This window comes from Micromys minutus (assembly GCF_963924665.1).
Source record: "Micromys minutus genome assembly, chromosome: 32".
NCBI lineage: Eukaryota > Metazoa > Chordata > Mammalia > Rodentia > Muridae > Micromys > Micromys minutus.
Window position 1 is genome coordinate 16869278 of NC_137967.1, and position 22409 is coordinate 16891686.

General features: G+C 49.5%; 2 protein-coding genes across 4 annotated transcripts; both read right to left on the reverse strand.

Annotated features, from left to right (window-relative positions):
• Positions 1–2497: 2497 nt before the first annotated feature.
• On the reverse strand, positions 2498–5792 carry SERTAD1 (SERTA domain containing 1). Its single transcript, XM_080908444.1, has 2 exons — positions 5683–5792; positions 2498–3534 (listed from the first exon to the last, which is right to left on the reverse strand). The coding sequence occupies exon 2, from the start codon at positions 3529–3531 to the stop codon at positions 2821–2823; it is 711 nt and encodes a 236-aa protein (XP_080764570.1). The 5' UTR covers positions 3532–3534; positions 5683–5792; the 3' UTR covers positions 2498–2820.
• A 9657-nt stretch (positions 5793–15449) lies between these two features.
• On the reverse strand, positions 15450–18834 carry SERTAD3 (SERTA domain containing 3). 3 transcript variants are annotated; one of them, XM_080908449.1, is made up of 2 exons: positions 18749–18834; positions 15450–16593 (listed from the first exon to the last, which is right to left on the reverse strand). In XM_080908449.1, the coding sequence occupies exon 2, from the start codon at positions 16588–16590 to the stop codon at positions 15991–15993; it is 600 nt and encodes a 199-aa protein (XP_080764575.1). In that variant the 5' UTR covers positions 16591–16593; positions 18749–18834; the 3' UTR covers positions 15450–15990. The 3 variants fall into 3 exon arrangements, with proteins under 3 accessions (XP_080764575.1, XP_080764576.1, XP_080764577.1); XM_080908450.1 differs by lacking the exon at positions 18749–18834 and adding an exon at positions 17634–17683; XM_080908451.1 differs by lacking the exon at positions 18749–18834 and adding an exon at positions 17355–17478.
• Between the last annotated feature and the right edge of the window lie 3575 nt (positions 18835–22409).

The window sequence follows — 22409 nt, forward strand, 5'->3', positions numbered from 1 at the left end:
AGCTGCATAGAGCCCCCTGAAGATGTGAAGGGCCGTTGTCTCTCAGCACTTACAAATGTGGCTATCCTTCTCTCTCTACATCAGGGACCCTCTATTCCAACTGACAGAGGATTGGATGGCTCAGAAAAGTTAGCTCACTTAGCCCCAGAGTGACAATGTTGCAGTTTAAACCCAGGTGGGAACCAGGTCTGGTGGTGCAGGTCTGTGATTCTGACTAGTTGAGAAGCTGAGGCAAGAGGAAGAAGAGTTCAATGGCAGCCCAGACTACAAGATAAAAGGTGAAGTGGGGCCTGGTGGCACACACTATTAATTTGAGCACTCAGGAGGCAGAGGCAGGCGTACCTCTGAGTTTGAGGCCAGCCTGTTCTACAGAGTAAGTTTTAGGATAGCCAGAGCTACATAAAGAAAGCCTATCTCAGAAAGGGGGGAAGAGGGGAAGAGAGGCTGGGGGTATGGCTCAGTACAGTGGTTATCTAGAACATGTACAACGAACGCCCCAGGTTAGACCTCTAAGCCACAAATAAACAGACCCAAGAGATCCAGCTTTAAGCATCTTTTCTTTCTTTCTTTCTTTTTTTTTAGATTTATTTATTTTGTGTGAGTACAGTGTCACTGTCTTCAGACACACTGAAAGAGGAAGAGGGCATCAGATCTCATCACAGATGGTTGTGAGCCACTATGTGGTTGCTGGGAATTGAACTCAGGACCTCTGGAAGAACAGTTGGTACTCTTAACCACTGAGCCATCTCTCCAGCCCAAGCATCTCTTTTCTTTCCCACCTTTTGGTTGAAGCTTCAACATCTGTACCGTCATTCCATGTTCCCCTGCTAACTGATGGTCCATTTGCTCCCTGACCCCGATGCCTCTTAGCTATAGGGGCACAAGTTGCATGCGTGCGTGTGCTCCGTTTGTAAGAGGCACGAACCAGATCCCACGGGTTTACATCTCTGCAAACGAAGGTCAAACACCTGAAGGAAAGACCTCAAGTTGTGCTCTTTAAAAAGCCAAGCATCATTGGCACCTCCGCCCTGGTGCCTTTGTGATCAGTTTGTGTCTCAGGCCCTATCCCTTTCTCCACACGTCTGACCTCAGGATGGCTGTACAGTAGAACTCAGGTTCTACTCCAGAAGGACATGCCTCCTCAGCCAGCAGATTCCAGGGCCCACTGCATTCCAAGCAATGCGCCAGCCCTGGCTGGCCCTGTGACTTCTTTTCAGACAGCCTTTGTGTATTCAGGCTGACACCCCAGGGCAGCTCCCCTCCATAGGCATTCACCACCAATATAAACTGTCCTCAGCCACCTTTTTCTCCCTTTTTTTCTCATTTCAGTAGTTAGGTCGGCCTACTGTGTACCTGAGTGAAAGGTACATCTTAGCTGGAGGTTGAGGCAGGTGGACTGACAGGAGTTTGAGGTCTATCTAAACTCCATTATGGATGGACACACTGTCTCAAAAAAGCAAATCAGGAGTTCAAAGCCAGCCTCCACCACAGAATGAACTAGAGGCCAGCCTAGGATACAGAAGCCTCCTCTAAAAAAAATAAAAAAAGCGGGAGACCTGCACCATACTGATTACGGTTACAGCGTAGATTTTTAACCAGGCACAAGGGGGCGCCGCAGAGCTCAGCCCGGGCTCCTAAGGTCTCAGCCTCAACCAGGGGCTGTAGACGTCCTGTGGTCTAGGCACAAGAGTCTCCAGGGTTTGGGTTCAGAAGCCTGGAGGATCCTTGACTTGGCACCAGCTAGCCTGAAGCCATGTTCATCCGCTCCTGTCGGTGGCCCGCCTCAGCCACTTCCAGAAATGGGCACAGCTTCCTCCGTTCCTCCAGGAAACCAGGCTCCGCCTACCCCTTCCAGGCCCCTGGGGCTGCGTGCAGCTCCCGCCCCTCCAGCTCCACCCCAGTCTTGGAGCTTCCGGCCCCTGGGGAGGCCCGGGAGTGGCTCTCCGTGTGTCACAGTCCCCAGATTCAGGACCCATCCTGCCCTTTGGGTGGCAGTCCAGCAGCCCCCCCCAGCCCCGCCCCGGCTCCTCCCTCCGTGCCCTCCCCACCATCCTTCCGCTCTCGGGGCCCTGCCCTGCCCCCACGGCCGCCAGGAAGGACGCAGCCTGGGTCCCGTGCCAGGGCTGTGAGTGTGCGGCCCCTCCCAGCCGGGCCAGGAATGCAGCTGGACCGCGGGGGCGGTCGCAGACACCCGGCTCCGGCCAGGCCCAATGCTGCGCTCAGGCAGGCAGGTGGCCCCAGCTTGCCCGGACCTGGGTAGCTTCTAGATGGAAAGCCAGCTGCCTGCCCCTGAAGGTCCTGCCTTCTCTCCACTAAACTTAGTGGTTTTATTTTGGGAGACCTCCTGAAAGCCCCTGCCCTTTGCTCAAAGGTACACCGGGAGTGTTTTATTCCACGATAACCGTGGGAGTGTCACGGGATTACAAGTGTGATGTTATTTCATCCTTAATCGGCAAAGAAGCACACAGACTTGGTATTTTCCAAAGATGGTTTTAATTTCAAAAAATTATGAGGTCTCTTCCCACACTGGGGATAATGGGATGGGACAGCCCAGACTATTACCCCAATCCAACCTCCAGCCTGGCCCAAACACCATTGCTGTCTCTGGGTCCTGTCATTTCACCACTGGGGGTTTATTTCCAGCTCCCTCACTGGCCAAGACAAGTGGATGGATGTGAAGTTTCCAGAACTCAGTACTGTCTCTCCAAAGTGACCCTGGCTCTCCTCTGTGAAAGGAAGCCACCTGCGTCATGTCACAGAGGATTGGTGTCATCACCAGGCTCAACTCAGATCCAAGTCAATCGTCCCTGGGTCTGTGGGTCAGCGCCCAGGCCCTGGTGGCCGTTCCAGTGTCTGTGTGCCTACTAGTACATCCATGAGGTAGTCCAGCTCGGCCTCATCCAACTCTGGAGTTTCCTCCTTGGCTGGGCCACTTTCAGGGCCTGGCTTGAGAGCCTCGGAGGCTGGTAACCAAAGTTCACTGTCATACATGGAGGTATCAATGTCCTCAAACAAACCCTCCAGTCCATCGTTCAGTAGACAACCCGTGGCTGGGCCTAACAAGTCCAAGGCACCCAGGTTAGGTGGGACACCCCCAACAGAGCGGCCTGGAGGCCCCTCATCTGCTTGGGGTTGGGGGGCCTGGTTCAGGTCCTCTATATGGCTGAGATCTTCCAGGAGGCTGGCCATAGAGGCTGAGAAGGCAGCGTCTGAGCTAGCCAGAAGGTTATCTGCCACAGAGGGGGCTGTGGGCTGCGTGGGCTCAGGCGGCAGGACAGTCGTCGGTTCCATGGATGCTTGGATGCGCCTCAATGTGTTCACCACAAGCACCAGGTGTCGGAGGTCTGGCTCACTCTGCCGCAGGCTGTGGTGAAGCTTGACCACTGAGAGGTCAAAGAGAGAGCTAGAAGCCACGGTCGGGGGGGTCTGTGCCACGGCTGGGTGGCTCTGATCCAACCACCATGAGTCCACCGAGAGGGCCTCCATTGTCTCCTCCTCCCTCTTGCGCTTCACACCTTTGCTCATGAGCATCCTCTGCAGGGAGAAAGGAGCCGTTCGGTTATGGGAAGCCAATATTCAGTTCACGCCCAGCCCTGACAACTGTGGTCAGTGTGATCTGGACCAGTCAATTAACCTCCAAGCCTAGGTTTTTCTAAGCAAATTCTTATCAATTTCTAATGACACCGGGTCACATGTAACTCAGACTGACCCCAAACTTGCTATGAAGCCAATGTCTGCGTTTCCCTTCTTTACCTCCCCAGTGCTGGGATTACAGGTGTGTGCCATCATCCTTGGTATCATTTGGTACTGGGGATGGAATTTCCTGGGCTTCCTGCATATAAAGCAAACATTCTACCAACCGGGAGCTACATCCTCAGCACCCTCGGTGAACTTCTAAGACACAGAGAGCACCTGTCATAAGTCGCTATGCGGATGAGACTCAAAGAACAAAAAGCCCTTGCGACATGGTCATTAGTTAACTTGAAATTTTACTTTTATTTTAAGTGTCGTGTTTGTGTGTGCGCATGAAGAGTGCAGCTGTCCAAAGAAGCCAGCCGTTGGAACCCCTGGAGCAGGTTTTAAAAGTCATTGCAAGCCTTCAGGTCTGAGTACTGGGAACTGAACTCAGGTCCTTAGTAGGAACAGTGAGTTCTAAACCCACATAATTAGTACTGATTTATAAGCACTTTTTGGTTTTGCTCTTTAGAGACGGGGCCTCAACGGTAGTCCAGGCTGGCTAGCCATTCCAGGCAATCCTCCTGTCTCCCAAGGGTTAGGGTTACAGGTGTGTGTCACTCCTTGATTGCAAACGCAGCCATCTTACAGTGTTCAATACACGGAGTATCTGCTCTATGCCTCCAACACTAAATAACCAAATGTACAGAAAGTGGTGGGAAGATGCCATCCTGGAGGTATTCAGGGCAGGTAAGAAAGATGCACTGAGGCTGAGCCCTGATGTATGCGGTGTAGGCTGATGTGTAGCCTTGGCCAGGCTTTCCTGAAAGGGCCAAAGGAAGGAGAGTAAACCTCATCTGGGGAGGGAAAAAAAAAAAAAAAAACCCACACATTAGGAGCAGGCACCGAGTGACACAGTAGGAGTCCCGGTGGGGGTGGGGAGCAGGCAGAAGGAGGCGGGAGCAGGAGTAGGAGGCTTGGATTTTCAGAGTGTCAGGACAGAGTCATGGAGGGTAGGGTCTAGGCAGGAAGATGAGTGTGTCGCTAGTTGGCAATGTCTCTAGAGGATCCCGGGTAGCTAGTGCCTGGGGGAAGTTTGGTGGTGAGGCAGCATCGGGTGTGTGCGTGTTTATTAGAAACTCTAAAGTGCACATAGTAAAGTGTGTGTGTGGGGGGGTTTGGGGATAGAAGTGGGCCTGAACTGCCTGCCTTCCGAGGCTTCTGCACTTGTTGGGAAGCTGACCGCTCGAATTTAAAGCTTAAGCTGTTGGTAGTCATTCAAGGGAGCGGTGGGTCCCGAATTTGTTGAGGAAAGGGAGCCGACATGGGAAACCCTGAAGGGCCGCAGGACTAAGTCATTGACAGAAGTTTGAAAATCCGTACTTTCTTCTAAGGTGAGAGGACTAGAGTTTGGAACCCCTAACCTAATCTAACGGGGGCACAAAGGCTGCAGGGTCTCAGCCCCGGGGACACTGCCTAGGACCTGGCAAGTCACGAAAAATCGAGTCTTTGCCCTTTTCGCTGAAGACCCGGGAGCCGGGAACCGCAGGAATTCAGCCCCCACCCCGACTCCGCCCCTCGAGTCCCTGCGCCCCCTAGCGGTACTCCGACCTGGGTTCCCTCGGGGACTCCGGCCCCTTTGACCCCGGGATCCTTTAGATTCCCCAGGGTCCCCCTGTCCCTCCCCGGGCATGGCGAGCCGCGACCCCCGCGGGTCGCTCAGCTAGCTCGGCCTTCCCTCGCTTCCGGAAGGCAGTGGAGGCGGCTCCTCCCGAAGCGGCGGCGGCGGGGGCGGGTGAGTCACGCAGCCGGAGCCAAGGAACCGGCGCCTCCGCCCCCTTCTCGGGCTCCGACCTGATTCACCCAGCCGGGCGACACACACAGGCCCTGGGCGCTCGATCCCGGACAGCTCCGGCGAGCACCTACCTAGCTGAGGTATCGAACACACTAAAGAACCCTGTCGCCCATACCCTCGGCTTTCCCCACCAGGCCCCTTCATTTACATACCCAGATCACTCGCGACCAATCAGAACGAAGAGGGAGCCACACTCAGCCAATCAGGAAGCGGCTGCCGTAGCATCGCAGCTCGATCAGCTCCGGCAACCGACACCTGGGACGGTAGGCGCAGTTCTGACTCCGGCGCACGACTCCAGACACTCGACTATCCTTAGTTCCCGCCCACTCGCGTGGCAGCCCCGCCCTCCAGCTCGGGGATCCGCTCTGGTTGGAGATGATGGGCGGAGCCTGAACTGGGACGTTCCCGAAGGAGGGAGGAGGCGTCTCTAGAGCGCATGCCCAGGCGCACTGCCTGGGCGAAGGGACAAACGCTGGTAGCGATTTCCCTTGTGGGGCGGTGACAGGTAGGGGTATTGGACTTTTTAAAGTACAGGCCTGTCACTTCATGTGTGATTTTAGAAGACTGTATGACTTCTGGAAGAGGACCTACCCCTTGAGAGTTACAAAATGAACAGTTTTCTCAGTAGGGCTTAACGATACCGGACTCAACCACAGTGGGACAGCTGGATTCTGCTATAGTTAAAGGCGGGAGTAAGGTAGAGACAGAATGACACCAGGGTCACGTCCTGGGGCATCAGTTCCGGAGTAGCTGTGTGGCTTTAGGCAGCAGTTTAAGTCCCTGAAAATAATTTCCTGTGGGGTGTGGTTGTTCACACCCATAACCCCAGCATGGGAAAACTTAAAGCAGGGGGATTGCTTTGAGTTTGAAGTCTGACTGGGCTACGTCTGTCAAGCCAGCCTGGACTTCAGAGTGGGGGCCTGTCTTTAAAAAGAAAGAAAGAAAGAAAAGGACGAAGTTTTGTTACTTTATTTATTTATTTTTTTTTGAGACAGTTTTACTAAGTTGCTCAAGTTAGCCTGAAAACAGAGCAATCGTTCCTCCTCAGCCTCTCAAGTGACTGGCACCACGGGCTTACGGCACGCCTTATAATCTTTTTTGCTTGTTTGTTTGCTTGCTTGCTTGCTTGGTTAGTTGGTTTTTAGTTTCGTTTCGTTTTTGTGCGTGTGTATGTTTTTGTTTGTGTCGTTTTGGGTGTTTTGTTTATTTTTTGAGACAGGGTTTTTCTGGGTAACAACCATGGCTGTCCTGTAACTCGATCTATAGACCAGGCTCACTTCTAATTCAGCGATCCATCAACCTTTGCCTCTTGAAAGCTGGGATATTAAAGGCCTGAGCTCCACACCTGGCCTCCAGCTAGCCTTAAACATGCCTGGAGAGGCACAGTTTCTGAAAGAGTGCTTGCCTAACATTTCAGCATGTGAAGCACCTGCGCTTGATTTCAGCACTGAAAACATAAAATAAAAATAAAATAAAATGGCCTGTTGCTGTACTAGGGGTAGATAGAATATTAGGGGCTGCAGAGGCAGCTTTGTGACTAAGAGTACTTGTAGCTCTTGCAGAGGACTAGGCTCAATTCCTGATTCGGGTTCAGTCGAGCACCCACATGACAGTTCACAAGTGCCCGTAACTATACTTTTAGGAGATCTAACACCCTATTCTGCCTTTCTCAGGCACCCGGTACAGGTAGCACATGAACAGATGACCAAGTACAAACACAAACCCTGTCAGTAGAATGGTGGGCTGAGGGGATGGCTCCGTGAGTAAAGGCACCCCAAAATCAAAGAGCTAGTCTGTGAAGCTGGAGAGGTGGTTTAGCTATTAAGAGCACTGTCTGCTCTTCCAGAAGACATGGGTTTGATTCCCATCACCCACAACAATCTATAATTCCAGTTCCAGGGAGTCAAATGCCCTATTCTGGCTTTTGTGGGTACCAGGCACCTATGTGGTTCATAGGCAGACATGTCGGTAAAACACCCATATATACGAAGTAAAATAAAACTTTAAAAAGAGCTATTCTGTAATCAATAAAGGTTCAAGTATTATCTTCTATTTAACTATTGTTATTTTATGTGTGTTGGTGTTTTGCCTCCTATTGTGTGTCCACCTGTATGAGGGTTTCAGAAACCCTGGAACAGGAGTTAAGGACAGGTATGAATTGAACCCAGGACTTTTGGAGGAACAGTCAGTGCTCTTATCCATTGAGCCATCTCTCCTACCCTCAAGCATTATCTTTATTTAGAAAACAAACTAAACTGAGTGTGGTGACACATAACTCTAATCCCAGCATTTGGGAGGCAGAGGCAGGTGGATCTGTGAGTTCAAGGCCAGCCTGGTCTACTAGTGAATTCCAAAAGAGGCAGGGAGGGCTACAGAGAGAAATCCTGTCTTGAAAAGACCAAAAGAGAGAGAGAAAGAGGGAGAAAGAAGACAAAGAAGAGTAGAGGCTAGGGAGGTGGCTCAGTGGCAAAAAGCACATGTATTTTCTTGTAGAGGACCCAGCTTTGGTTCCCAGTAGGACAAGGCGGCTCACAATGGTTCTTGACTCCAGTTTAGGGGATCCTACCCCCTCTTTTGGTTGTCTGAGCAACAGGCACAATTGTTACACTGACATACATTCAGGCAAAACACAAATACTTAAAATAAAAATAAGGTTTTTTTGTTTTTTGTTTTTTTTCCAAGACATGGTAGAAACCCTGTTTAGTCCTGGCTGTCCTGGAATTTGATTTGTAGATAAGGCTGTCCTCAAATACAGAGATCCCCCTGCCTCTGCCTTCGGAGCGCAGGGAAGCAGAGGCAGGGGGGAACTACAGGCAAAACTGCAGCCTGGTCTTCAGAGTGAATTGTAGTACAGCCAGGACTGACAGAGAAACTCTGTCTTAAAAAGACATAAACAAACCACCACATACATAAAACAAAATAAAAGAGAGAGAGAGAGAGAGAGAGAGAGAGAGAGAGAGAGAGAGAGAATAGTAGCTGCTTCTTGGTCTTTCTTTGGCTTCATGACAAAAGAAAATAACATTTCTTTTTTTTTTTTTGAAAATAACATTTCTAATGGGAATGGGGATCCTGGATCCTGGTAGGTAAATGCATATAATTCTTTACATGGTCTATACTTACAGCCTAACCAATAAGAGGCTGAAAAAGAGCTCAGCATGGGGGCACACCACTATCATCCCAGCATGCACAAGGCAGAGGCAAGAGAATCAGTTCAAGGTTAGCTTGTGCTTTATAGCAAAAGGTATTTTAAAAAAAACATGATACAAAACAACAACAAAAAAACACAGCCCAGAGCTAACTGCTCAAGTGCCTCACTACCCACACTAACCAGACCTGTGGAGATTTGAATTTGTTTAGCCCAGGGAGTGGCCTGATTAGGAGATGTGGCCTTGTGGGAGGAAGTGTGTCCCTGTGGGGGTGGGGTTTGAGGCCCTTCTCCTGGCTACCTAGAAGACAGCCTTCCTTTGGCTGCCTTTGTGTCAAGATGTAGAACTCTTTAGTTCCTTCTGTAGTGCCATGTCTGCCTGGACACTGCCATGTTCCCACCTTGATGATACTGGACTGAACCTCTGAGCTGGTAAACCAGCCCCGATTACATGTTGTCTTTATAAGAGTTGCTTTGGTCATGGTGTCTCTTCGCAGCAATGGAAACCCTAAGACAGGAGCTTCTTATTTAATAGACGTCAATTGAGTATGTCTTATGGTTGGGCTGTTACAACAAACATAACAAACCTGCATAGGCTTCAAGGTCTTGTATTTCTTGGGCCAGGGAAAAGAGCGAAGTCAGAAGTCAGAAAGGAAACATAGCTAGGTTGACTATTGTAATCCTACTACCCAGGAAGCCGAGGCACAGTTTAAAGTAAGCGCAGGCCGGACAGTTAGACTCTGTTTTAAAAAACAACAACAAAAACAACAATACACAGGGTAGTGGTAGCACTTGCTTTTAATCCCAGCCCTCAAAAGGCAGAAGCAGGAAGATATCTGTGTATGTATGTATGTATGTATGTATGTATGTATGTATGTATGTATATATACATATACATATATATATGTATATATATATATATTCTCTGTATTAGAAACACCCTGTCTCTTAAAAAAAAAAAATGGAAGAAAGAAAACCAGATGTGGTGACATTTCAGTAGTTCCAGTAGCTACACAGTGATTTTTTTAACCCTCTGCCCAAATAAAACAAACAAATACATCAAAATAAAAGGTGTGCAACTTGGAGTAGGGAATGAGGACGTCTCAAGTAATGACATTTGAAGTCTTGCTTGATACAGGCTGGCCTAAAACTATGTGGAGAATTATCTTTGAGCTCTGACCCTCCTGCATTTACCTCTCTAGAGGCAGGATGGAAGGTTAAGACAGTGGTTCTAATGCTGTACTTTTTTCCACAGTACTGCTTCACATTGTGTTGACCTTCAGCCATAACATTTTCTTGGTTTTTGAGGGGGGTTTGGTTTTTGTCTCTTGGTTGGTTTGGCTTGGTCTGGTTTGGTATTTCAAGACAAGGTTTCTCTGCATAGTCCTGGCTTTCCTGGAACTCACTCTGTAGACCAAGCTGGCTTTGAATTCAGAGATCCACCTGCCTCTGCCTCCAGAGCAAGCCTTGGTAAAAGGCATGAGCCAACAGCACCCTGCCCCTAAAATTATTTTTTTTAAGATTTATTTATTTGATTTATATGAGTACACTAGCTGTCAGACACACCAGTAGAGGGCATCTGATCCCATTACAGGTGATTGTGAGCCACCATGTGGTTGCTGGGAGTTGAACTCAAGACCTCTGGAAGAACAGTCAGTGCTCTTAATCACTGAGCCATCTCTCCAGTCCCTAAAATTATTTCGTTTCTATTCTATAACTGGAATTTTGCTGCTGTTGTGAATCAGGTTGTAAATATCTGTTTTCTGGTGGTCTTAGGTGACCCCCTTATGAAAGGGTCATTTGACCCCCAAAAGGGTTATGGACCCACAGGTTGAGGACCCCTGGACTAAGAAGTGACATTTAAGCAGAGACTTGTCAGCAAAGCGAGAGAAGAAAAATGCTGAAGGAAGAATTCATAGCATAGAGTCAGGGCGAGCCCCTGAGGTGCTATTTGTCAGAGAGCGAGGCCGGTAGAGCTGGCCGGGGAACACCCAGAGAGGAAGTAGGAGAAATCGATACAAGTTTTAGACCTTTGTCCACAGTCAACAAAGTGAGATGACAAGACCCTTGAGAAAGAGAGAAAAGAAAGAAAGACGAGAGAAAGAGAGAAAAGAGAAGAAAAGAATTCCTGCCTCTGAAAACTTGAACAGGGCGGGATGACAGAGTCCTAGGGAGAGAGAAGCCTGTATCCAGGTTGGTCCGTGGGAGGTGATATTGGAGTAGGGACTGGTGTTCAACTAGAGGGAGGGGAGGGAGGGGAGGGGAGGAGAGGGAGAAGAGAGAAGAGGGAAGGAGAGGAGAGGAGAGACAGAGATAGACTGGACCTTGAGAAACGAAACTAGCGGCTGAGCCCTAAGCCACTGGGCTTGGCAGGCTAGGGAAAGGGGGAAACCTCGCCAGCTGGGGAGGGAGGAAGGCAGCGAGGGAGCGAGGCACAGAGGGAGGGAAGGAGGACGGTCGGGGGAGTGTCCCGCCCCTAGCCAGCCACCCCACCCGGCCCCTGGGGAGGGAGGAGGCGCCAGGCAGGCTGCAGGCCGCGGTGGCTGCCTCCCAGGTCTCCTGCCCACTGGCCAGCACGTTCGGAGGGTGGGCAGGTGGGTGGGACTCGCCCACGGGCCACGCCCAGGGCCTCCGCTGCCCATCCCCCCACTGAAGTCCCGTTGGGGAGGGCAGGTTGGGGAAAGGTGGACTCTGGCCTCTGGGGTTTGTCCCTCTCTGCAGGGCCAGCCTTTCCACTTCTGGGGCCAGTTCTTAATTAGGGAAGGAGCCGGGCAGCTCTGGGCCTCTGTATGGTCAACTGGAAATTGGGGGTGTTTCTTAGGCTGTCTTGAGTGCTACTATCCAGCTCCTGAATTATTCCCCTCCCCCCATCTGCTGTTAGTTTGGTTTTGGTTTTTTTGGGTTCTTAATTTTTTTTTTTTTTTTCTGAACGTGTTCCTTATGTGTAAACCAGACTTACTGGCCATCCTTCTTCCCATCTCCCAAGTGCTGGGGTGCCAGGGTTGGTGCCACCATGCCCAGCTTCTCTTACTTGCTTTAGGGAAGTAAAAAGACTTCCAAGAAAAAGGTGAGTCACCTCTCATCGCCTTTGCTGAACACCGTCCCAGTGGCTTCCCTCCCTACTGGAAACAAAGCTAAAGTTTTCCCTGTCGGGCAGCCTCCTCTAGCCCCTACATGACGGCCTTCACCCTCTGGTCCCTTTGGTCATTCAGCCCCTTTGCTCAGGCTGCCGCAGCAACACTGGACCTCACTGGCCGACAAACATTCTGTGTGTGCTGACATGGCTTAGCCCTCACCTCCTTCAGGACTTCATCCAGATGGTCACCCTGTTCATGAGCCCCTCCCTGTTCATGGTCACCTCATCTAAAGAGTATCCCCGACTCCTCCCCAACACTGTCTCTTCCCTTCTAGAACTTCCTGCTTCAGTTTCCAGTGTGTGTGTGACGGAAAGGCACACACCTTCAGCCCAGCTTCAACTATTCAGATCTGGAGGTGGTCTGGAGTTGTGATTCCCCGGAGTAGGGCATATATCCAAAGAGGGGAGAGGGACGAGTGTGCCATTACCAGGCCTGGAGTTCATTTTTATGTTAATAATTTCTGGGTTTTGTGTGTGTGTGTGTTACATTCATGTCTATATGTATAGGGTGCACAAGCATGTGTGTTCACATGCTTGTGGAAGTCAGAAGTCAACACTGGGCGTTTCCCTCTATCACTCTCCAGGGGCCTTTCTATGAATCTAGGGCTCATTGACTCTGGCTAATCTGGCTAGCCAGCTTGCTTTGAGGATCCCCCATCTCTAGCTCCTGAATGCTGAGATTAGAGGCAGCTGCCATGCCAACTTTTCCTGTGGGTTCTGGGGATCCAAGTTCAGGTTTTTATGCTTGCATGACAAGTGTCTAACTCACTGAGGCATTTTTCTCACGCCAGCAGGTGGGGTGAGCACGCTGGGCAAAGTCCCACACAGTCCCTCCTCTGAGGGTGTCTGGTAGTGTTGGAGGCTAACCATGAACGGGTAATAAGTAATCTGGGGTTGCACAGGTGCCATTAAGAAAGTCAAACAACCAAAAAGCCAAACATGTTGGCTCCTGCCTTTCATCCTATCACTCAGGAGGCAGAGGCCAGTGGGTCTATGTAAGTTCAAGTCCAGCCTGAGACTGAACCATAGTCTGAGTTCTGGGACAGTCAAAGCTACATAGATAGACCCCCATCTCGAAAAAGAGAGAAAGAAGGAGAGAGAGTGTGTGTCAAACAGGGCTGGAGCAACAGCTCTGTGGTTAAGAACAGGACTGGTTTTTTCCAGAGGACCAGAATTCAGTTTCTGCACTCACATAGTCGCTCACTGTCTGTAACTCAGTTCCAAGGGGATCTGATATCTTCTTCCAGCCTCCAAGGGTACCACAGTACCAGGGCACTAGGCACACATGTGATACGATGACATGCATGCATGGAAAATACCCATACACACGCAAAATAAAATACAGCACCAACCAGGATGTGACAGGATAGTGGCACTCATGAGCCTACAAAACTAGGGAACATTTGGACTGGTGAAGCTAGGGCAGAAGTACCCTTTGGGAAGATGTCACAGACAGTGCAGAGGTCCTGGGGTAGAAATGAGCTAAAGGTTGGAGACCAGCCTGAATATAGAGTTGAGGGAAGGAGAGGAGTAGGGGTGGAGCTGAGGAAGTCTTGGTGTGTGAGACTGAGACAGACCCTTGTTTTTATTCTGAGTGGGAGTGGGAGAAGTTGCTTGAAGTTTCAAGAGAAGAAAGATGTTATTTAATCAGCATTCTTTTTTGTTGTTGTCTGAGGACAAGACAGAATCTCTTGCTGTCCACCTGTGTATGGCTGGCCCACAGACTTCTGGGGGTTGCCCTGAATCCCAGATCTGTGGTACTGCATACAAGCTTTATGTGAGTTCTAGGGGTCCTAACTCAGGTCTTCACTCTTGGCAAGCTCTTTACCCACAAAGTCATTTTCCAGCATCCTCTTCTTTTATTTTTTATTTTTTGAGACAAGGTCTCTGGAGCTGTTTCAGAGTGAGCTGGTTTTGAACTCAGAGACCTACTTTTCAAGTGGTGGGATTAAAGGTATAGGCCACTAGGCCTGGCTGGCTCTTAATATTTTTAAAGACAGGGTTGAAGGTGGCCAGGCTTTTGTTAAATGCTGTATGTAGCTGATCTTTCAGTCTCTCTCGGACTCCCAAAGGTTGGGCTTAAAGGTAGGACTCATCATACCTAGCATGGCAGCCATCTTGGGATACAGACTTTTTAAGATTTTATTTATTTACTTTATGTATGTAAGTACACTGTTCCTATGCTTGAAGAAGGCATAGGATCCCATTACAGATGGTAGTGAGCCACCATGTGGTTGCTGGGAATTGAACTCAGGACCTCTGGAAGAGCAGTCAGTGCTCCACTGAGCCATCTCTCCAGCCTGGGATACAGGCTTTTTAAGACACTTTCCTACAGTGTCCTCATCCCTCTTTGGATTGGTCTTTTAGATAACCTGTGCACTTTCTTAGCTACAAGGACACACACCCCCCACCTCTGGAAGGCGGTATCTGTTGGAAAGCTAAGAAACCACAAACAAAAATTCCCATCTTTGTCATGCAACCCTTCCAGAAAAGTCCCTAACATAGGGTACATTCACTTGGGAATGAGCAGGGCAGTGACATGTGACACTCCTTCCCTGGCCTCCCTTTTCTTTACCCTCACTCTTCACAGCCTGGCTATGTACCTCAAGCCAGATGTGAAATCCTGAACCCGAACTTGGTGCGGCTTCCAAGAACAGCATCGTAGAGATTTGTGTTCACGGGTCCCGGAGGGTCTTTGTGCATTTTACTTTCATTTAGGGCCTCGAGAGATCATTCAAAAACACAAGATTGACTTTTCAGTTCCTAAGAGCTCCAGCCCGTGACACACATTCCACGCACATATGACTGGGTTCCAGGCCACTGGAGATGATAGACACTGTGCTAAACAGGGCTCTTCCTGAGGCCCCAGTGTGGCAGCACAGCGCCTGTGTGAGGTCTGCTAGTGAAGGCCTGAGAGCACTGCTCACCTGAAGGGGACTTGCCTAAGGCTGGCTCGTAGGGAATGGTTCAACAGTTACGTGCCAAACGTGCTTGTCCACCATGTTCAAGGCTGGCTAGTATTCACATGGAAAATGTAGCTGCAGGGGCAGCAAAGACTGAACCTTACCTCATTGTTCCTTTTGTGTCTCTAAACTTCAGGCTTCAAAATGCTATTTTGGTGTGCGTCACTTGGGAGGCAGAGGCAACTGGATCTCAGTGAGTTTAAGGACAGCTGGGACTACATTGTGAGACTCTTTCAAACAAAACAAATGGTTTTTTTTGTTTGTTTGTTTGTTTTTGCAGATAGGGGTCACCCCCAGGGCATATACTAAGCAAGACTTCATTCAACTATGTAAATTTGAGATATTCCCTATGCAAATGTAAAATCTGACAGGTAACTATTTCCTTCTAATCCCGAGGATTAAAGGATTTAGTTTGTATAACATGGTTCTGACAGTATCCTTAAGCAAGCCAGTAAGTGTTACACTGTATACAATGCTACCCTTGCCCCCCTTTTGTTAAGGAAAGGATGCTAAGTATTCCAGAAACTTAGTAGGCTCTTCTACAGATCATCCCAGAGATGTTTACAGATTTAGTTACAATTTCAATCTTTCCAAAATGCTTTTATTAGAAAAAAAAACAAAAACAACAAAAAACTTCACTCAAAAAAAAAACAAACAAAAAAAAAACCCCTTAAACAAATGTCACTACAAACCCCACCTCCTCTTTCTTCTTAAGTAGCACTGCTTGGAGCTGGTGGAGTTCCTCCCTATTGCACATGGTCCGGCCTGGTTATTAATCAGGAGGCTGCTGGGACTGGGGTCCTGCCAAGAGGCTAAGCCTGCCGGGAGAAGACAGGCCCCTCCCCCCCCCTCCCTGGAGAGGCAGTCCACCCATCACCCTTTGACAGGTCCAGTTTTTTCTTCCCTGAGACCCTAGTGGTCATAAGGGCAGTGGGAACTGGAGGCAGAAGAAACGTGTAAGTGAGGAATCAAGACTCCCTGAAACAAGAGTCTCCTTAAGGCATTTGGAAGAGATAAATTAATTCAGGAAGACACACCTTCACGGAAGGCTGTGGTAACCAGACACGCACACATGCAGGACAGTTCGTGGAATCCTGAGGTAGGAGGAAAGGAGGCCACGCAGTCACTGTTAAGAGCCTTTGTCACACACCCATACAAGAGTCCCATCTAAGGACCCAGTCCACTGAGGCTGATGTCTGGAAAGATCCCATCAGTTTTAGGATCCCAAGATGATTTCCATGATGTGGTCCAACTCGTTCCACTCCCAGGATCCTGGGGTACAGAAGAGGCTGTGAGGTGGCTCTGGAGGTGGAAGTACAGCGTCCTTTTCCACTGCAGATGTATCAACGTCCAGAAAGAAGTCATCCAGGCCAGAGTCTCCCAGGTACCGGGAGCTCAGAGCTTCTAAGAACACGGGATCAGCCTGGGACATGATCTCATTCTGGGGATTTGAGGAAGCCGCTGGATTCAGAGGGGGCTCCACCTCATCGATAGATGTATCCAGCTCCCTGAGGATGGAGCCAATGGTGGTAGACAGGGAGAAATCTTCTTCACCCAGGAAGAGAGGCTCTGGGGGCAGGGCTGGTGCTGGAGCTAGGTGAATGGCAGCCTGGAGCTGCTGGAGAGTGTTGTGGATAAGGACGTGCCTGCGGAGGCTGGTTGCTTTGGGGCCCAGGCTGCGCTGGACTTTGTCCAGAGAGATCCGGAGCAGAGCTTGCTGGTAGCTCCGAAGAGCCGCTGGACTCCAGTCCCACTTCTCATCCTCTTCCTCCTCCTCCTCTTCCAAATCAGAATGTTTCCTCTTTAAGCCTCCCATGTCCTGTAGGAAAAAAGGGTTGAGTCAGATACCTTGGGATCCCACTTTTTCAAGCAAGCCTCTGTAGCTATGGGAAGCGTGTGTGTGTGTGTGTGTGTGTGTGTGTATGTTCATCAGAACCTCTGAAGTACACACAGTCAGAATCTCACAAGGCTAAAATGGGTAAATTAATGCATGCAAAGTGATTGAAAGAACAAGATGAAAGTTGGGAGTGGTGTGTATGTTGGGGGGGAAGGGGGGAGGGGAGGTGCGCAGGCCACAGAGGGGGAGCAGGCCTCTGTGAGGGCAAAGAGATTCTGTAACTGTAACCTCTGTATTAAGGAGGCAGAGACTGAGAGTTCAGAAGTTCAAAGTCATTCTCAGCTAGGTAGTGTCTCAAAAATAAAAGGAACTGGAGAGAGAACTGTTAAGTGCATTGGTTGCTCTTCCAGAGGACCCAAGTTTGATTCCCAGAACCCACATAGATGGTTTCTAACTGCCTAAAAGTCCACTTTTAGAGGGTCCATGGCTTCCTTTGGCCTCCTTTGGCACCAGACACATAAGTAGTGCCCAGACAAAAATTTGCAGATGGTGTTCTAAGCCATTAACTTCAGCACCCAGGAGGCAGAAGCAGGTAGAGTTTTGTAAGTCAAGACCAGTCTGGTGTACATACATAACCAGTTTCAGGCCAGGCATAGTCACATGGTCAGACAAACGTATCTCAGAAAGACAGAATCCCTAAAGCAAATCACAAAAACACCGGAACACAGCTTGAATTCACTTACTTGTCTGTGGTCGGCACAGTGTTGAATTTACACTATGGTAATCAATCTCAACATTTGGAAAGTGAAGAGATCTTGTTACTGTTTTCCCACAATACTTTTTCCTAACAAGTCACAGGACAAACAGGTGTCGAGTACAAAGTATAGTTCTGGAACTTTCTATGTGAATCATACTGCCTCTCCCCCCACCCCCCCCCCCGCGAGCTAGAACTAAATGTGTGTGAGACCACGTTCAGCTGTGTGTTGAAAAAAAATTTTTTACAAGAATATTTATGTCCATACCTGCTTCCTACAATTAAGTCTAGAACCTCTCAAAAGAGAGGGAGCGTTTACCAAACTCCAACCCAAAGGAAAGCCAGCTAGAACTAAACTAACCTCAAACTGCACCATCTAGCGACCAGTCCAACCAAATAGTCTCCGCTTATAGGCACCGCCCGTCCCTGGTTCGCTAGACCAGGTCCAAGAACACCTCAATGTATCCTCAGGGCCTTCTGGGAACTGTGGACCCAGAGCCACCAGGCAGAGCGTCTGTTGTCGAGTTCGAACTACAATCCCCAGAAGGCCCAGCACAACCTAGAGACTCGACGCACCCGCCCTCCTTGAGAGCATGCGTATTGGAGCTCCGGCTGGTGGGGGAAGGGAACCCGGACTTCCAGCTGCCCAGCCCCGCCCATTACTGCGTTCGGGGCGGTGAATCTGAGCTCCACGCCCCAAACGCCCCTCCCCCACCAGATTTCATTCCGAAACCTGCTTTTTCTGGGTTCCTATCACCCCAGGAAGTTCTGGATTCTTCCTCAAACTGTCTTCGGTGTGCAGAGACTCAAATCCCATCACATCGCCCAAAGACGACAAATAACTCTCGGGTACATAGTTCCGCCGGCGAAACTGGGTATCCCAATTCTGAGACCTTGTCCCAAATGTCCCCAAATTGCGCTCCACTCTGGGCTTTACTTTCCAAGCTCCCAGTCCGGCTCCAAGACCCCCGTCAGTGTACTCTCTCCGGCATTCCCTTCTCACGATGGCGTCTCGGAATTCAAGACTGGGTGCCTCTAGTTCCCGGGTTCCTCCTAGCCTTAAAACGTTCCCTTTCCCCAGAACACCGTGGAACTCCAAACTCAGCCCATTCTTCGAGACCCAAACTGTCCTACTCTCCGATTTGTACCTCCAAAGTTCTTTCTCCGTTTTCCTGGCTTCTCCAAGCTCCAACTCCTCCTGAATAATCCTGCTTTCCCTTCGGTGCTGATGCTGGAATTCCCTCTCCAGCCTTCCACCCTCCAATGCCCATCAGTCATACCAATCTGCTCCCTCCACTCGGGGTACCCCGCTTCCGCCTACCACGGGGGCGCGTCCCCCTCCTCTAACTCCAGGAAAATCTCACACAGGCGACCACTCCTCACCTCGGCTGCCAGGGTCGCCACGACTACCTCCGACAAGCCTGCAGCGCTGCGTTCCACCAGTGCTGGGTAGGAGTCGGGCTCACTTTCCCCGGGGCCTCTGGGTCTGGCCCGGGGCCACTCGGCTCCTCCCCGGAGGCCAGTCGCGAGCCACTATTGGTTGGAATCCTGCCCGCCGCGGGGCGCCATTGGCTAAGAGGAGCCACGGATGCTAGGCCCCGTCCATCACTGGGCCGGGTCCGGTTTAGGTTGGCTACTGGGCAGGGGGCGGGGAGAAGCCTCCATGGTGGAGGTTGGTAACGCCGTCAGAACTGCTACTTTGGACCCAGCTGTGTTTCTTACTCCTCGGTGTCACTGCAGACCCCTTATACCAGACTCCACTGCGGAGTAATGCGGGGTGACACCATCCTCCCCTCCCTTGCGGCTTTGCAGGCTGGGCAGCAGGTTGAGGCCACGCCTCCCAGAGTTCCGAAGGCAGGGCGAAGCCGGAGGGCGAGGGAGACGGGGATGACTCACCAGACATCAGCCAATAGGATGATGCGGCCTGCGTTGCCTGAACGACCGCAGCCCCGCCCCTTAGCTGCCTCCCACCCCCCCCAGTCCCCTTTGTAGGCGGAGCCTGTGCTTAAGCTAGAGGGGTCTGAGGTTTGTGCGGTGGAACCTCGTCCCAGGCAACTCCATCCGTTCTCGCATTTGTCTTACCTGTTACTGCCCACTCTTCACGGCTGGGAACAAACTCAAAGATATTTTCTTATTAGTTTTGGGGATTTAACATTTGAGCTTTCTGAACAAGCACCGTAGGACTGAGCTAAAATTTAATTTAATTTTTTTTTTTTTTTGATTCGGTTTCGTAGTGAAGGGTTGGTTGGCTTGCTCTTCACTGTTTGGTCTCTGGTACCCTTCTTCCTGTTTTTCTAGGATTCACTTTCGGGTTCTTTTTGTTTCCGGCAGTCTCGTGAAGCTGGACTCCAGTGTAGACAATGCTGGTCTTGAAATTCTAATCATGGGTTGCTTCCATCTCCTCAATCCCGGGGTTGCAGGTGTGTCCCTTTAGGCCCAGAAAATTTCCCTATTTGCTTTTTTGTGGTGTCGGGGACGAACACCGTGGTGCTAGCCAAAGTACATTATCACTGAGGTACAACTCAGTCATTTTTTTGATTTCTGAGACAGTGCTTTGCTCTGGTATCCCAAGCTGTTCTGGAATCTTGAATCTTCCTGCTTTGGTTTTCTAGTACTAAGATTTAGGCATTCACCACCTGGTCCAGCTTGCTTTCAGTTTTTCTAAGATGGCTCCCAATACCTTCTAAGAAATAAACACAGGACTTTTCTCCCTTACCTTACCAAGGGTCCAAAACTAGGCAAACTCCGCAGTGAGACAGCCAGACTCTAAATCTTCTCGGTTTTGCTTTGTTTAGTTTAGTTTATTTGTTTGTTTTTATGTGTTTTGTTGGGTTTTTTTTTGTTGTTGTTGTTTTTTGAGACAGGGTTTTTTTTTTTTTATGTTGCTCTGGTTGTCCTGGAATTCACTTTGTAGACCAGGCTGGCCTTGAATTTGGTAGAGATCCACCTGCCTTTACCCCACAAGTTCTGGGATTAAAGACAGGAGCCCCCAGCACTCTGTTGGTTTTGCCTTTTTAAAAAAAGTGTATTTTACATGTGTGTTTTGCCTGTATGTATGTATGTATGTATGTATGTATGTATATATGTATGTGCACCATGCACATACAAAGGCATTAGATCTCCTGGGAGAACTACCGACAGTTGTGAACCACCACCTAGGTTCTGTGACTCAAACCTGGGGCCTCTGCTGGTAATCACTGAATCTCCATCCAGCTCTTTGCTTTTGCTTTCAAGTCAAGGTCTCACGTAGCCCAGGTTGGCCAGAAACTTATTTATTTTAGAAATATCACTTATTGATTTGGGGTTTATGTGTACCATGACATGCATGTAAGAGAGGTCAGATGACAATTTGAGAGAATCCTTCCACCCCATGGGAGCCAGGGATTCAAGCCATCAGGTTTGGTGACAAAGCACCTTTGCTCACTTAACTAACTCTACAGCCCCAGGACAATGTAGGCACATGTAGATGATCTTAGGGGACCCATGCATCTGCACCCACCTTTCAAGTGCTAGGAAGACAGTTGTTCCATGCCATACTCAGATTGAGACCCAGGACACACAGCTGGGGTGCATATTTACAGACCAAAGTAGACCTGGCTCCAGGTTCTCCCAGAATCCTTCAGACCCTACCTGGCACACCTTGCCCTCTACCCTGAACTTTCTGACCCAGGGGCTTGGACTTCCTGTCCCCCAGAGGCTGTTCCTTAAATAATCCAGACATTTTGTGTTCTCTCTCCCTCTGCCTTTCTCTGTCTCTTTCCCTCACTCCCCTTCTCTCCCTCCCCTTGTCTCCCTCCCTATGGTGACTTCGATAGCCCCCTTCCTTGGGACCAGTGAACCTGCTTGAGAGTCCTTGCCAATAAACCTGCCTTTATATACTCTAATCTGGCTTGAACTGGCTCATTTCATTTACCAGTTATTGTTTTTTTAAATTTTTAAATAGATTTATTTTATTTATATGGGTACACTGTAGCTGTCCTCAGAGATACCAGAAGAGTGCATCGGATTCCATTACAGATGGTTGCTGGAAATTGAACTCAGGACCTCTGGAAGAGCAGTCAGTGCTCTAACCACTGAGCCATCTCTCCAGTCCCTATTTTTTTTTTTTTTTTTTTTTGTTTTAATTTTGTATGTATGAATGTTTTGCTTGCATCATGTTTGTACCATGTGTGTGCAGTGATGTTAGATGTACTTCCTGGAATCACAGTCAGTTGCCTCTTGTGCCTCAAGATACTCAAACCCTAATCCTCTGCCTGACCCCACCTGGACTAGGGCCCCATGAGGACAAGTTCCAAAGTTACCTCTGCTTGGTTTGCAGTTTCTTCTCCATCCTGAACTGGCTATCTCCAATGCCCCGTCTCAGTAAAGCCCAAATGTCACTTCAGTTACGGCCTGAGCTTCCTTCTGCGTCACACAGACTATTCACCCGGGACCCGGCAGGGTCCTCTCTCCTCTTCAACCCACCCCAAACCCCTGCTGTGGTCCTCTCACCTCGGCTTCATGTCCAGAAGCTTTAGAAAATAAAACAGAAAGCCAGACAGATACACATGTGTAACCCTAGTGCTTGGGAACTGTGCTAGACAGGCAGATCAGGTCATCCTTGGCTACATAAATAGAGTTGGAGGCCAGCCTGGGCTATATGAGACCTTGTTTCAAAACACCAAAAACCCAATATACAAACAACATCTCTATAAGGGGGCTCAAGAGATGACTCAGAGGTTAGGAGCACTTGCTGCTCTTATAGAGGACCCAGGTTCAATTCCCAGCACACACATGCTGATTCAAAACTATCTACAAACCCACTTCCAGGGGATGGACCATCCTCTGACCTCATTGGATACCAGGCATGCACATGCAGGTAAAATACCCATACATATAAAATAATAAAAATGATTTTAAAAGTCTCCAGGAACCCATGCCTCCACCGCTACTTCCTTTGCATCTTTTTTTTTTTCTTTTTGAGGCAATATCCCCACCCTTTAGTACTACATAAACGACATACCCTACACTGGACTCAAAATTATGCCAATCCTCCTGCCTCAGC